This window comes from Stegostoma tigrinum, chromosome 9, assembly GCF_030684315.1.
Source record: "Stegostoma tigrinum isolate sSteTig4 chromosome 9, sSteTig4.hap1, whole genome shotgun sequence".
NCBI classification, from domain to species: domain Eukaryota; kingdom Metazoa; phylum Chordata; class Chondrichthyes; order Orectolobiformes; family Stegostomatidae; genus Stegostoma; species Stegostoma tigrinum.
The window spans coordinates 4,828,563-4,844,733 of NC_081362.1; the positions used below are offsets into that span (position 1 = coordinate 4,828,563).

The following is a 16,171-nucleotide window of genomic DNA, read 5'->3' on the forward strand; positions in this document are numbered from 1 at the left end:
TACGGTCAGTAGCTGTGAAATGTCTCAAATAAATTGAAACAAACAATGATGAAGACCCCACAAACACCAAAAGAAAAAGCAATATCAGTTCAGAGATGAAAGGTAGAGTAGCTGAAGTCTTTCCAGACTATAGGGCTGCTGTCTTATCAGAAAGAGAGAGAAACAACTGCAAGTGGTTTAAGCTGGGGGTTGCCATGCCTCAAGCAAAGGGAGGAGATTGAGAAGGAGGGTCCTTTATGGTAACCTCAGCTGGTGCAGGAATTGAACCCACGTTATTGGCATCACAAGCCAACCATCCAAGCTAACTGATGCAGCCATTAAAGAAAGTAGATTTTGTTAATTTTTTTTAAAAATCAGTATTATATTTATATACATAATTATGCAGTCTGACAAAATCAGAGGTGAGCATTTGCAGTCTTCAGTTATCATTGGATCATTAACATCCGTGTTCCAGTGGGGAAAAGAAAGCCTACACACAATCATCGCTTCGCCTCCAATGATGAATGAACCATATCAATATTTTCAGAAACATTCACATGACCACTCCGCATTCTACAGGCATTCGTATGCTGGACCAGCCATTCATGACTGACATCATTGAAGCCTCTTCCATCAGTCACATGCCTCAGATAATAGACATCTACAGCGCCAGCTGGGGGCCAACCGACGATGGTAAAACTGTGGATGGACCTCGTGAGTTGACTTTACAGGCTATGGCAGATGGTGTTAATAAGGTAAGAGCAGTGTACTGGTAGAGGGGTGTATGGCTGTGATAATGAGAGCTGCAGATGCTGGAGAATCCGAGATAACAAAGTGTGGAGCTGGATGAACACAGCAGGCCAGGCAGCATCTTAGGAGCACAAAAGCTGACGTTTTGGGCCTAGACCCTTCATCAGAGAGATGTATGGCTGTTGGAGGAATTACAGATATTTAGTGGGGCAATGTGTTTAAACCAGCACCAAAATGATGAATGCAATAATTAGCTCAAATGAGATGGGTTGAAGAAGGAAGCAGGAGTCACTCTGACATCCACAACTACTTTTCACCCTTCATAGTTCAACAGAAACTCCAGCCTGCTCTCTCCTTTGCTGATCAATACCCTGTGGTGAGCGAAATCAGCCCGTGATATTTTCCTAATCAAACCATTCAGAGATGTTAATACACACCTCTGGATGAGGTGGGACAGAAACCCAGACCTCCCGGTCTACAGGTAGGGACACTACCACTGTGCTACTGAAACCACTGCATCAATGAATGATTCAATCAGCAACAGAAGCACTTTCTAATCTCTTGAGAATGTTCTGCTATATTCTTTACAGCATGCATTATTTTTTTCCCTGAGATTGAAATGTTTCAGTTCTGAGATTCTGTAAATTGACAGGCATGTTGTTGGAATATCTACATCAAATGGATTGCTGAAGTTCAAGAAGACATGCACCTTCTCAAGTGACAACTAAGGATGGGTAATAAATGCTGGCCCAACCAGCCACACCCACATCCCATGAATGAAAAAGAAATTTAAACCAGAATAAGTGACATTGTGGATCAATTAGCTGCAAAGGGATGAAATATAAGGAAAATTGCATTCTGTCAGAGTTCATGTGGTATAAAGGATTATTGTACATATGACTATAAGGAGATAGTCCACTTTAGCAGCCTCATGGCAGTGGGGAAGCCTTGACCCATCTGTAGTATATTGATATATATAGTATGTATAGTTGTTTATTATGCTTAAATAAAGAAAGTAATGCTTGACCTTACATCGAAAGACTGCTGCAACATTTGCTGACCTCTGTCCCAAATTTAACCCACTGAACCTTATGTCAGACACAGAAACAAATGATATTTACTTTCCAAAATCTGTGGAACTGAAACATGTATCATATAAGTTGTTGATCTCAGCAATGTTTTGGTGCATGTTAAATTATGTAAAAACAGATATTATTCTATAGAAAGTGATCCTAAGTGGGGAATTTTTCTATGTCATTTCCAAACAGACTTCAAAGCTGTCAGATTTTCTTTCAACTGCTCTAAAACCCCTTAAATTTTATATACTGAAATTCCGATCCTGGAAATGCCAAGAACTTTTGACTGTGACAGAACAGTAATTATTCTGTCTACCGTCAGTCAACCACCGATCTCAGCAACAAATGTAATAGTCTTTCAGTTAGTGAGACTGCACCAACAAGTAACTAATGCGATTTGTCTCCCTTTTAGATTTGGCAGTATTCCGAGTGATCACTAAAGTCTGAAATTATTGTCAAAAGGAAAACAGATACCTCAGTGCCCAAAGAGCAACTGTAGGTCTGACTTCCTGACTTCTAACTGTTACAACTATCCACATTTCCAGTTGTTCACTGGTGTAGCCTATGCAGCACAAATAGGACCTTGCACACCCCCAGTCCTGCCACCCTCTTAATCTTTGTAACCACCTCTAATCTTGGAGATGTTTGAGATGTGCCAATTCTGATCTTTTGAATAGCCCAATTTTGTTTATTCCACCATTGTTTACTCCACAGCTTACATACCAAGCTTCCACTCGCTGTGACCTTAAGTTCTCTTAAACCAACAAAACTCTCTAAACTCTCTGCTCTATTAATATAATTTACATCTACCTCTTTGACCAAGCTTTCAATTACCTGCCATGTTGTCTCTTCCTGTGATTGTGTCAAATTGTAGTTGCTAATTCCCTTATATAACATCTTATAGGTTACAGATGCTTTGTAAAAGCAAAACCCTTACACCATTGTTGATGTTACTATTGGATCTGTCAGACCACAGGCCGAAATCTGGCTTGATGGATCATTTATTTTTCCTTTTATTTGGTTTTAGTGACATGGTCTTCAGAGAGATGGTCTTGCAAAAGGTGCAGATGTGTGTTTAACAATAAATTAGAAGTTTATGACACAAGAAATTAAGAAAACCATACAATAAACCAAATTACTTTGTACATAACACAAGATTAAAGATTTTGAAACAGATATTAAAATGCAATCTCAAGAATTCCAACAGCACTCCTTTACAGTGCTCACACCAGGGAGAATTCATTCCTATCTTGCCAATGGAATTTAATTTACTGTGGCTTAACTTCCAGTCTTTAGAATCTGATTGACTGTTACTGGACTCTTTATACAATTGAATATAGACATTCTCAATTTCCAATAATCGCTCCAAGGTTTAACCAACCCTTTCTGGTCTGGAACTTTCACTTACACTGAAGTAATCTGTTTCTCAAAAGTTCTGAACTATCTCCCTTTCCATCAGTAACTGCCTTACATACCAAGCTTCAGCCAAGACTTCTGAAAACTGGAACTAAAAATAAAAATTTCTTCAAGCAACGAGTGCCAAAAACAATTCCATTCCAGAATCTTCCAACTGAGGGCTAATACAAAGATGTCTACTCCATTCATTTGTAAAACTCACCCAATAAGAACAAAATTCCATTACTACTTTCCAGAAAGTCTCTTTCCTCTGCTATGTTTTAAAAGTAGACACCATGGCTACAGAAATTGTTGCAAGTTAATCATTAAACTCCTTCATAAACAATGAACAAACCCACATACCACAAGCACAAAATGGAACCTCTACATTAAGTTATATCTACATTAAGTTACAAATCACACCCCTTATGTCACAACACCTACACTTTTACAACAGCAAATACCTTTAAGTGCTTTACAGCCAACGAAAAGATTTTGAAATTTATTTAGTTTTGTGATTTAGGGAATGCAACAGCCAATTTTTGCACAGTAAATTCCCATTAAGACCAGGTAATTTGTTCTTTACTGATGTTGATTCAAGGGTAAGTATTAGACATGAAGATCTCCCCTGTCCTTCTCCAAGATAGTGTCACAGGTGATCCTCCGTGTGCCACTTGAGACAGCAGGCAGTGCCTCAGTAACATTTCCCCTAAAATGGGGTTATGAAGTAGCTCGAAATGAATCCCACATGGTGGAGGCTGGAAGAACTCAGGAAGCCTGGCAGCATCTGGAGGAAAGGAGAAAGTCAATGTTTGGGATATTAACCTTCGTCAGGCCCTGAAAGGTAATACCCGAAAAATGACTGCTCTTTTCCTCCAGACACTGCCTGGCCTACTGTGTTCTTCCAGCCTCCTGTTTGTCTACTTTGGTTTCCAGCATCTGCAGTTTTTATTTGTCTCAAATCCCAAATGCTATCAGTCCTACAATCATTATCACTTCTCAGCTGAATTAAATTAGAATTTTTACATTTTCCCAGGATTTGAAAATCAATTGATGCTGTTTTCATCATGTGACCTCAAAATCCATGGGCCAAATTTTAATTTAAATTTGCCCTTTTTTGTTATTTCTATTCATTCGTGGGATGAGGACATTGCTGGCTCTTGTTTAATTTGTACTGAAAATCGAGAATTATCTCCAGTTCAGTTGGAAAGCAAACATTTCTGTTTGATCTTATGTTTTAATCTATTACTTCATTAAATATTATTGTTAGAGTGTGTTGAAAATGCACTAACAGCATTAGAGTGAATCTTAATTCAGAACAGCTGAGGAGGGAAATTTGCATTGCGCAGAAGGAGCATGTCACATGCCAAACATATACTTAGTGATGAAATGTAAGCTGCAAATGATACATTAGGCTGGTGTAACATGACCTGTGTCTTGAATAGCATAAGGTTGCTTGCAGATACCTGTGACCACAGACAGATATTCTAGATAAAGCTTGCCAAAGGAACATCTTTTCATAGTATAAGCTTTAAGATCCTGAAGGGCCTTGACCAGGTAGATGTGGAAAGGAATTTTCCTCTTGTGGCAGAATCTAGAATGAGGGAACACTGTTTAAAAATCAGCATGTCCCCATTTGAAACAGAGAGGAAGATAATCTTTATTTCTCACTGAGGGTTGTGAATCTTTGGTACTCTGTCCCTCAAAAAGCAATGGAGGCCTTACATTTCTAAGGCTGAGTTGGACAGATTCTTGATAAGCAAGGGGGGAGGCAGGAATGCAATGCAGACTAGTAATCAGAGCAGCCAAGATCTTATTGAATGGGGGAGTAGGCTTGCGGAGATGTCTGGCCTACTCCTGTTCCTAATTTGTATGTTCATATGTAAAGCAGTGAAAAGCCATTTCCATCTTCCCACCAACCTGGCTTTCAGCACCGTTTGCTTAATCTCCAAAATGAACTTCTGCTGGAGTTACTCCAGTGACTGGCTTACACACCAACTTCTCGGAGTGGGTTTTGAAAAAGGACCCTCCCACCTAAAACCAATGGGAGCTGAAAACCTGAGCGAAAAGTCCTGCCATAGTTCAGGAATGTAAACTTCAAAGTGCTGGATTAGGCCATGCAGTCCTTTGAAGCTGTACTTCCACTCACCGAGATCCTGTTTGAAGCTCACACTCAGCTGTATCCTCCCAGACACCAGAGGGAGATGGAAGAAAGGAGAGATGGAAGAAAGGCAGCTGGAGGAGAGGGAGAGGTGGAGGAAAGGGAAGATGGAAGAGAGGTAGTTAGAGGAGTGGAGATGAAGGAGAGGGACAGGGGGGAGAGAGGGACCGATGGAGGAGAGGGAAGATGGAGGAGAGGTTGATGGAGAAGAAGGGAAATAGAGAAAGATGGAAATGGAAGGCTAATAACTGACAGAGCATGGGAGAAGAAGGAGGAGAGCATTGTGCTACTATATCTGAGTGCAGGTGCTCCTGGAGAACTTGGGGTCATGTGATTCTTGAAAGTCTGCGGCCCAATCCTGTGACACAGTTGCACTTTTATTAAATTTGGGTTCCTATCGTTGAGTATCTCTGGCTGTTGTTTTGGGGAAATGATGGTGTAGTTTGTGGTCATGTCAATGGGTTAGTACTCCAGAGGCCCAGGCTAATGCTGTGTGAATTCAAATCCACAATGGCAGTTTGTGGAATTTCAGAAGCCAGCCTGAGCAATGGTGACTGTGAACCTATTGTACAACTGCCACAGAAGGTCCTACCGTCTCGCTAATGTTCCTTTAAGGAAGGAAACCTTACCTGGTGCAACTAACATGTGACTCCAGACCCACATCAATGTAGTTGATTCTTAACAGCCCTCTGGAATAGCCCAGCAAGCCACAATGATGCCACCCGAAGGTTGCAGGAACAGCAACTCATATTCCGCTTGGGAACCCTGCAGCCCAATGGTATCAATGTGGATTTCACAAGCTTCAAAATCTCCCCTCCACCCACTACATCCCAAAACCAGCCCAGCTCATCTCCACCTCCCTAACCTGCTCTTCCTCTCACCTATCTCCTCCTCCCACCTCAAGCCACACCTCCATTTCCCACCTACTAACCTCATCCCGCCTCCTTGACCTGTCTGTGCTCCCCGGACTGACCTATCCCCTCCCTACCTCCCCACCTACACTCTCCTCTCCACCTATCTTCTCCTCTATCCATCTTCGATCCGCCTCCCCCTCTCTCCCTATTTATTCCAGAACCCTCTCCCCATTCCCCTCTCTGATGAAGGGTCTAGACCCAAAACGTCAGCTTTTGTGCTCCTAAGATGCTGCTTGGCCTGCTGTGTTCTTCCAGCCCCACACTTTGTTATCTTGGATTCTCCAGCATCTGCAGTTCCCATCATCTCCAGCCCAGTTTGAGGGCAATTAGGAATGGGCAACAAATGCTGGTCTTGCCAGTGAAACCCAGATCCCACCAAAACAGTATATTTTTGATTGGGTTAATGCATTGTAGAATCTCACAGTACAGTTGAAGACTCTTCAACACATCAAGACTATATTAGTTCTTTGAGAGCTGTACCCAATTTAATCCTAGATCCCAGCTATTTTCCTACAATACGTCAAATTAGTTCCTCTTAAATACACGTCCAGTAATCAAAGACCATTCCCACCCTGGTTACACTGCTTTCCATAGTCAGTCCAAAGCAGGCTAGTCGGATCAGCCATGCGAAATTGCCCAGAGTGTTCAGGGGTGTGTGGGTTCCAGGGGGATGGGTCTGGGTGGGATGCTTCAAGGGTCGGTGTGGACTTGTTGGGCCAAAGGGCCTGTTTCCACACTGTAGGGATTCTATGGATTCTGTAAGGCAGAAGATGTAAAAGTTTGTGTACGTGCACAAACAGATTCAGGAACAACTTCGTCCCCACAGTTATCAGACTTTTAAATGGACCTTTGGAACATTAATGTTGATCTCACTCTGCACCTTCTCAGCAGCTGTCACAGTGTATCCTGTATTCTCAGGAAGACAAATGCAATGTTGGCATTTATTTTGAGGGGACTTGAATATAAAAGCATGGAGGTACTACTGAAGCTTTATAAGGCCCTGGACAGGCCGGACTTGCAGTATTGGGTACAGTTTTGGGCCCTATATCCCAGGAAGGAAGCATTGTCCCCGGAGCGTGTTCATAGGAGGTTCACAAGAATGGTCCCAGAAATGAAAAGCTTAACATTTGAGAAACGTTTGAGAACCCCGGGACTATACTCATTAGGGTTTAGAAGGATGAGGGGGGATCTAATCAAAACTTACAGAATACTGAATGGCCTGGACAGAGTGGATGTTAGGAAGATGCTTCCGTTGGTAGGAGAGACTAGGACCCAAGGGCATAGCCTTAGAGTAAATGAAAGACCTTTTAGAATGGAGAAAAGGAGAAACTACTTCAGCCAGAGAGTGGTGAATCAATGGAATTCACTGCCACAAAAGGATGTGGAGGCCAGGTCATTGAGTACACTTAAAACTGAGATGGATAGGTTCTTGATTGTCAAGGACATCAAAGGTTACTGGGAGAAAGGGGGAGAATGGGGTTGTGGAAGTTATCAGCCACGATTGAATGGTGGAGCAGACTCAGTGGGTCGAATAGCCTAATTTCTGCTCCTATGTCATATGGTCTTATTCTGTTCTGTTACCCTGATGCACCTGTATAATCTGATCTGCCTGTAATACAGACTGCACTTAAGACAACATTTTTAATTGCACCTTGGTATATGTGACAGTAATAAATAAAATAAAATAAAATAAAATCAATATTTTTACATCCCAACCTGGCTGGTAATGTATACCTTTGGGGTTCCTGTCCTTTAATGACTACAATTTGCAAAGATTTGTAGATTTAGCCAGAGAGGTGAAACCAAGTCATAATAATATAATAGTGACAACACAAGTGGAGATCTTCAGCCCAGTGGGCCCGTGTTGGCTTTCTACAAGAGCATCTCTATTTGTCCAACACCCCCACCTACAGGTTAACAAATCCTTAGAATTAGAGAAAGGTTTTATTGTCACATGTACTCAAGGACAGAAATACAGGAGTACAGTGAAAAGTCTACAAAGTCACCATTGTCTGTGCCATTTAGGTACAAGGAAGTAAAGTTAAACATTACAGCCCACTTCAAAAGGCAAGATTTACTCTGTTTCCATAACATGCATTCCAGAAGAAGAGCATTCCAGATTCTAAACCAATCATTAAGTGGAAAGGTTATTACTCCTGGGACCATTGGGTTTCTGTTGCCATTTATCACATTGATAACATCCTTTGGTTCTTGACATTTCTCAATGTTTACAAAAGGAGGCCATTGACCCCCTCGAGCCTGCCCTGTAATTCACTAAAATCATGGCTCATCTAATTATGGCATCAACTGCCCATTCTCACTGAACCCAATAAATTGCAACCTCCTCATTGGCCAAGAATCTACCTTGTTCCACCTTAAAAATACTCAATGACCCACCTCCACTGCTTTCTGGTGAGCAGAGTTCTGTAGGACCTTCCAAATGAGGACCCCTGAAAGAAAATATTTCTGCCTCATCCCCGTCTTAAATGGAAGATCCATTCATTTTTGTGAGTGTTCCCCAGTTCTAGAATTTCTCACTAGAAGAAACGTTCTTTCAAATTCAATCCTGTCAAGCCCCGATAAAGATCTCATGTCACAACCCGCATTGTCCAGACCTTTCATCATTTTGAATGGCTCTGTCAAATCTCCTCTCAATCTTCTTTTCTCTGAGGAGGAGACCCTAGCTCTTTTTAAACATTTGGTCAAGGGTTGTGGTTCGCATTTATTGCCCAGAGGACGGATAGGAGTCAACCACATTGCTGCAGGCCTGGAGTCACATGCCAGATTTCCTTCCCTAAAGGACCTTAGTAGACCAAATGGGTTTTACAACTGTTGATGGGATTAGTTAGTAGTTAAGGGGGAATTGTTTGGCTTGTTAGTAGTTTTGTTAATTTGATCACTTAGATTTAGATAAATAACAGTATCTGCGGTTCTTGCTACATCCTAAATTGTTACTTGTTGATTACAGAGAGAGTGAAAGGATTTCATTTTATTTACCCACTTCTTTATAACAGATTGGGAGGTGAGAGCCAGTCTATAGCACTTTCCACATTTCTTTTTTACAGTTTATGAGGTGAGGCGAGCCTCTCTGGGTGTTGTGGTTTTAGCGATCAGAGGAGCGTCAACCTCCACTTCACAACAAACAGTGGACATTGCTGATTGTAGCAGCATTTATTGTCTGTCCCTTGCTGCCTCTTGAGAAGGTGGGGGTGAGCTACCTTCCTGAACCACTGCGGTCCAGGTGCTGTGGGTTGACTTTCAGTGCTTTTATGGAGGAAATTCCAGGATTTTAACCCAGCAACAGTAAAGGAACAGTGATCTATTTCCAAGTCAGGATGGTGAGTGGCTTGGAGGGGAGCTTGCAGGCCAAGGTTTTTCCTTGTATCTGCTGCTCTTGTCCTTGGAAGTGGCCATGGGTTTGGAAGGTGGTGTCTAAGGGGCTGGGGGAATTTCTGCAGTGCATCTTGTAGATAGTACACACTGCTGCTACTGAGCACCAGTAGGTGGGAGTGGATATTGGTCGATGTTGTGCTAATCAAGTGGGCTGCTTTTTCCTGGATGGTGTAAAGCCTTTTGCATGTTGTTGGAGCTACTTCCACCCAGGCAAGTAGGGAGTATTCCATTATACTCCTGACTTGTGCCTTGGAGACAAGGGATGGGCTTTTGGGAGACAGGAAATGAGTTATTTGCCACAGTATTCCTAGCATCCTGTAGCCACTGTGCTTAGGTGGTGAGTGTAGTTGAGTTCCTGTTCAATGGTATCCCCTAACATGTTGTTAGTGGAGATTGAATTATGGTAACACCATTAAATGTCAATGGGGCAATGGTTAGATTGTCTCTTATTGGAGATGGCATTGCCTGGTATTTGTGTGACATAAATATTACTTGCCACTTGTCAGCCCAAGCCTGGATATTGTCCAGATTTTGTTGCATTTGAGCATAGTCAAGTGCCTGGCTGGAACTCCTGAGTGCTAGTGAATAAAATATTCATACTGTTGAGTTTATGACAGGTTGAGTAAGCACATCAGGACCATTAATTTAGTTTTGGCTTTGGAACAGAAGGCTCTGGTCTCAGTTCTGAAGAATCAGGAGTTGAGTTCCAAAGCAAATGTTAGTTTTCTGCCAGCAGGGGAACCATGGTTTAGTTTGGGGAATCAGTTACACTAGCTGATGTGTTTGAATTTGTGAAGTTTCCAAGCCAGGAAGGTTTGAATAGAAATCTTCAAGTTGTTAAAACTGAAAAAGTTTCAGACATTAGAACTGAGAAAAGTTTATGGCAGCAAACTCAGAAAGCAATTGTGAAAGAAAGACCTCATTAATTTAAGAAAAGAAACCAGAAGGTGTCAGTTAAATAAGGACTTTTAAATAAATAGAGATAAGGGTGATTTTCTCTAGGATTGGGTATCTATGATGGATGATGTGGGGAAATAGGTTAAAACTTTGATTTGTGTTAGTGTTAAAACCTTTCTGTATCCTATATAGGTGGTTTTGTTCATTTTTCTTCTCTTTCATAATAAATTCTGTTCCACCGTTAAAGAACATCTGCAGCCTTTTGGGACGATGTTTCAATGACTATGCATCACAGTAACCAACTGCAAAAGTTAAACAAGTTGTCAATGAAAACAGGTTTCGATGTGAGATCCAATGTGTGCCCATCTCAGCCACCACCCTAAAATTGTAACCCCCTTCCTTTACGTCTCCTCTATAAAACAACTAAGATCTGCCAACAGGCCCATCTAAAAATCCCGGGATTACCTTGTCTGGAAGCCATCAGTGTTCTTCATTAATGCGTACTTGTGATCCCAATAGTGGCCAACAATGGGTTCCGGCAATGCTGGGACAGCAATCAGATTGGCCAACTAGTGTCTAAGGTGGGCTCTCTTCCCAGATGGAGGCAGGAAAGCCACTCTGTTTCTCAATTAAGGCTGATCCCAACTCAATATCACTACGTGGGGTCCAGGATTTGTCAGTCTGACTGTGGAATCTTTAGGCAGGGGGCTGGGAAACACATCTCCCCATAATACCAGCCCATGCTTCCTCGTACCTTAGTTTCCCAGAGAAACCTCACCCCAGTGACCCTCTTTACCTATGAGCTTGGAGAGGATATACTGGTAAATGTTTTCACCTGGGGAGGCTGGTGGGGGAGTGGGAGGAAGGGGGTTGTGAGGCAACCATGTTCAGCCGAGGAATGGGGGAAAGGGACAGTTATCACTCTGCATTGCAGTCCTGCATGAATCAAACCCACATTGAGCCAAAATACCCTCTGACATGGTGGCTCAGAGGTTATCACTGCTGCCTCACAGCTCCAGGGACCCGGGTTCAGTTCCACCTTGTTTGTGTGGAGTTTGCACATTGCATGATTTTTGTCTGGGTGCTGCGGGTTTCTTCCCATGGTCCAATGATGTGCAGGTTAGGTTGGAGTGGCCATGCTAAATAGCCTGTAGCGCCGAGGGATGTGCAGGCTGGGTGGATTAGCCATGGGGAATGCAGGGCTACAGGGATAAGGTAAGGGCAGGGATACGGTGGGATGCTGTTCAGAGGGTTAGTGTGGACCAAATGTACACTGTAGGGATTCTATGACTCTATCCCTGAAACAGATTACTATTTGTGGGAGCCTTCTGTGTGCAAGATGGCTGGCACATTGCCCACCTTGATGCTGCTCGGCCTGCTGCGCTCATCCAGCTCGGCACCTTGTTATCTCAGATTCTCCAGCATCTGCAGTTCCTACTATCTCTTGTTACATGCTCCTCTGTTGCATAAAGAGCAAAGCAGCTCTGCAGAGACAGTGAAATATGACTGAACTGACAGGAGACAGCTACAAGCAGCACAAATAGATTTCTGTTGCATAATAATTTAATTATGCACATTAAAAACACATTATCAGTTTGCTTGCTCTTTCCTGACATCGCAAACCTTGCTCTACCTGGGTCTCAAACCAGATGATAGAATGGTCTGCTGAGTCACTGGGGAATCTCCCTTGGCAACACTGTGATGCATTTTGTTCATCTAATTGCCTTCCACCCACCCAATTGCATTGGGGTGAATGTCTCAGAATCAGAGGTGAGTCATTCACGATGGGGACAAGGGGGCATTTTATTCGCTAGGAGGCTGGTGAGTCTTTGAAATGCCAGAAGCTCGGTCAATGAGTATGCGCAAGAGTTTTTCCCGGATATAAGGGAATTAAGGGATTTGGGGATAGGACTGGAAAGTTAAATTGAGGTAAAATGTTAGTTGGTGGTACAGAGCCAATGAATGTAAGGACTCTCTGACCAGGGTTCAGTGGTAGAGCAGGCTTAAGGGGCTGAATGGCCTTCTCCTGCTCCTATTTCTGATGTTCTTATCAGTTTGCTTGCTCTTTTCTGACATCGCAAACCTTGCTCTACCTGGGGAGTTAAAATCCTGGGTCTCAAACCAGATGATAGAATGGTCTGCTGAGTCACTGGGGAATCTCCCTTGGCAACACTGAGATGCGTTTTGTTCATCTAATTGCCTTCCACCCACACAAATAATGTCAGCCATAAATAAAATTATTATGCAACAGAAATCTATTTGTGCAGCTTGTAGCTGTCTCCTGTCAGTTCAGTCATATTTCACTGTCTCTGCAGAGCTGCTTTGCTCTTTATGCAACAGAGGAGCATGTAACAAGAGATAGTAGGAACTGCAGATGCTGGAGAATCTGAGATAACAAGGTGCCGAGCTGGATGGACGCAGCAGGCCAAGCAGCATCAGAGGAGCAGAAAAGCTGACGTTTCGGGCCTGGACGCTTCTTCAGAAAATCATTTTCTGAAGAAGGGTCAAGGTGCAAAACGTCAGCTTTCCTGCTCCTCTGATCCTGCTTGATATGCTGTGTTCATCCAGCTCGGCACTTTGTTCATTTTCTGAAGAAGGGTCTAGGTTCGAAACATCAGCTTTCCTGCTCCTCTGATGCTGTTTGGCCTGCTGTGTTCATCCAGCTCTGCACCTTGTTATCTCAGCATGTAACAAGATGTGATTGGATATTCCTAGCCCTGCTGTTTGCTGCTAATTGAGACACAGGTTGCATCTCTCTGCCTCAGCAGAGGAATAGTATTCCTGCTTCTCTACTTGAGCTCCAAACCAGTGACCTCCAAACCCCACAGTGTGGACAGACGCCATTAAGCCCAGTGAGTCTGCACCAACTTCTGAAGAACTTTCCAACCAGACCCAGCTCCCTGGAGTAATCCCACATTTAACAGGGTTCATCCACTTAACTTACACACCCCTGAACACTTGGGGCAATTTAGCACAGCCAATCCACCCACCCTGCTAAGATAACAAAGTGTGGAGCTGGATGAACACAGCAGGCAAGCAGCATCTTAGGAGCTTTTGTGCTTTCCCAGAGGAAACCCACGCAGGCACGGGGAGGGTGGGCAAACTCCACACAGACAGTTGCCTGAAGGTAGAATCAAACCCAGGTCCTGGTGCTGTGAGGCAGCAGTGCTAATGACCGAGCCAACCTATGTTAGATAAGATGGTAAACTTTCTTAGATGGATCCCATTAGCAGTCATTCTTGGAAGAGCATTGAGGATGGGTGTTAACCCTCTTCCCACTTTCCCAATGCCTTGGCCTCAACCAGCAGGACACATAGTTCCTTGTTGCTAGTGGGATCTTGCTGTACATCGGATTGGCTGGTGCAAATACACTAAAGGCCGTCACCACTACTGGAGGCAAATGCCTGAATGGCAGAGCAGGCTTGAGGAGCCGAATGGCCTAACTCCTGTTCCTTTTATTCGTTCACGGGATGAGTTTGTCACTGGCTAGACAGCATTTATTGCCCAGAGGGTAGCTGAGAGTCAACCACATTGCTGTGGGTCTGGAGTCACACGTCAGAATGGCTGTTTGATTCCCTAAGGGGCATTAGTGAGCCAGATGGGCTTTTCCGACAATTGACAATGAATTCACGGTCACCGTTAGATTCTTAATTCCAAATATTTTATTGAATTCAAATTCCACCATCTGCCGTGGCGGGATTCAGACCTGAGTCCCCAGAATGTCTCTGGATTAACAGTCTAGTGATAATACCACTAGGCCATTGCTTCCCTTCTGCTAGCCGCTATCTCCCTCCTGTTCCTATTTCTAATAGTCTTACAATGTCACAACCGAGTACGTTGACTATCAGCTTGCAAATCCTTTCAATTCACATTAATGGTAGACTGTAAGAGTGCTGGAGATTTCTGGTTTGGATCCGATTGATGCCAACAGTCCTGGTGTCAACCCTTGGCCTTCCCATGGTGGAAGTCATGGTGCTGTGGGTCAGACTGAGAACTGAAGAAGATTAATGGTTGAGCAGGGCACCAGGAAATGTCCCCCCAACCTCTTACTCGATATTTCATGATAGGCCTGTGAAACCTTTTCTTCCCACTCGAGGGGGCACAGAGCGGCTCCATTTAAGATTACATCTGAGGTAGACACTAATGTTGCTCCCCAGTGCGAGCCGTTGATGCAGTGAACGATGCCTTCTTGTAAAAGCAGATTGTTGAACTTGACAGTGTAATTATCTCCTCCAGGGTCGGAATGGAAAGGGAAGTATCTACGTGTGGGCTTCAGGGGATGGGGGCAGCTACGATGACTGCAACTGTGATGGCTATGCGTCGAGCATGTGGACTATTTCCATCAACTCTGCTATTAATGATGGCCGGACAGCGCTTTATGATGAAAGCTGCTCCTCGACTCTTGCCTCTACGTTCAGCAATGGGAGGAAGAGAAACCCGGAGGCTGGTGTGGTGAGCACTGATATTATTGTCTCAGTCACACTGTTTGATGTGGAGCAGCAGCTGTTCCTTTGTTGGGGGGAAGTCTGATGCTTTCAAAATGTTGTGGCTGCTGTCTGCTGGGTGTGAGTAATTGATATGGCTGTTCTAGTGTTGAGTGAGAAACAGGGAAACTGCCTAATTAAATAAATGACCTGATTATCTCTTTCCTTTTCCCCACAATTGTTCTGTTAAAGGCAACAACTGATTTGTATGGCAACTGTACTCTCCGTCATTCTGGGACATCTGCTGCAGCACCAGAGGCCGCCGGTGTTTTTGCCTTGGCTTTAGAGGCAAAGTATGTATGATATATTTCATTTGGCATGTCCGCTGTGCCATTTTCCTGCACCCACTTTAGCTCTATACGCATTAATACCTCTTCACCAACAAAATAACAGCTCATTTTGGAAATTGTTAAGTGACCCATATTCTGAACAAGTTTTAAGGATAGAGAAGAGGCCGAGATTTCCCTTTGTATGATTCCTGACAGCCTGGTTCTAACTTCAAGGTTATGTCTGTTTTGTCCTGGCCCAATGACCTCAAGAGGAAATAGCTTATCTCTACCTACCCTAGCCAATCTCTGAATCTTATTAAACCCCTCAAATATCCCATTCCTTGATCTTCTGACCTCACTCTGTCAGATGTGTCAGTTTTTGGAAATAGACAGTAGGTTAAATCCCTGCCATGATTTGAAATTGATCCTTGAAGCCCAAGCTAACCTTATATTATCACATCCCTCACATCAGTGTGAATAAAACTTCACAAAGCAAAGATGAACAAGGCATCTCATTCATTTGAGAACATGAAAGTCAAAAGGCAAAATGCCTTTTATTGGTTATGAATGTAAGATTCCCTGAAACATTAAAACAGTGTTAATCTGTGGAATTCCCTCCCCAGTGAAGCAGCTGAGGTTACCTCATTGAACATTGTTAAGGAAAAGAAAGATAGATTTTTAAATAGTAAAGGAATTATGAGTTATGGTAAGCAGGCAGGTAACTGGAGCTGAGTCCATGAAAAGATCAGCCATGATCTTATTGAATGGTGAAACAGACTCAATGGGACAAATGACCCACTCCTTCTCCTATTCTTTATGTGTTGAAATGTATGAATGCAGCAACCAATTTGCA

General features: G+C 43.2%; 1 protein-coding gene across 1 annotated transcript in view; it reads left to right on the forward strand.

Moving 5' to 3' along the window:
• The window catches only part of pcsk2 (proprotein convertase subtilisin/kexin type 2), a 77,071-nt gene that overhangs the window by 54,207 nt on the left and 6,693 nt on the right, over window positions 1-16,171 (forward strand). Inside the window, exons 8-10 of the mRNA XM_048536895.2 lie at window positions 559-734; window positions 14,802-15,017; window positions 15,242-15,342. Coding sequence (XP_048392852.1) covers window positions 559-734; window positions 14,802-15,017; window positions 15,242-15,342 — 493 coding nt within the window. The remainder of the gene's footprint in view (window positions 1-558; window positions 735-14,801; window positions 15,018-15,241; window positions 15,343-16,171) is intronic.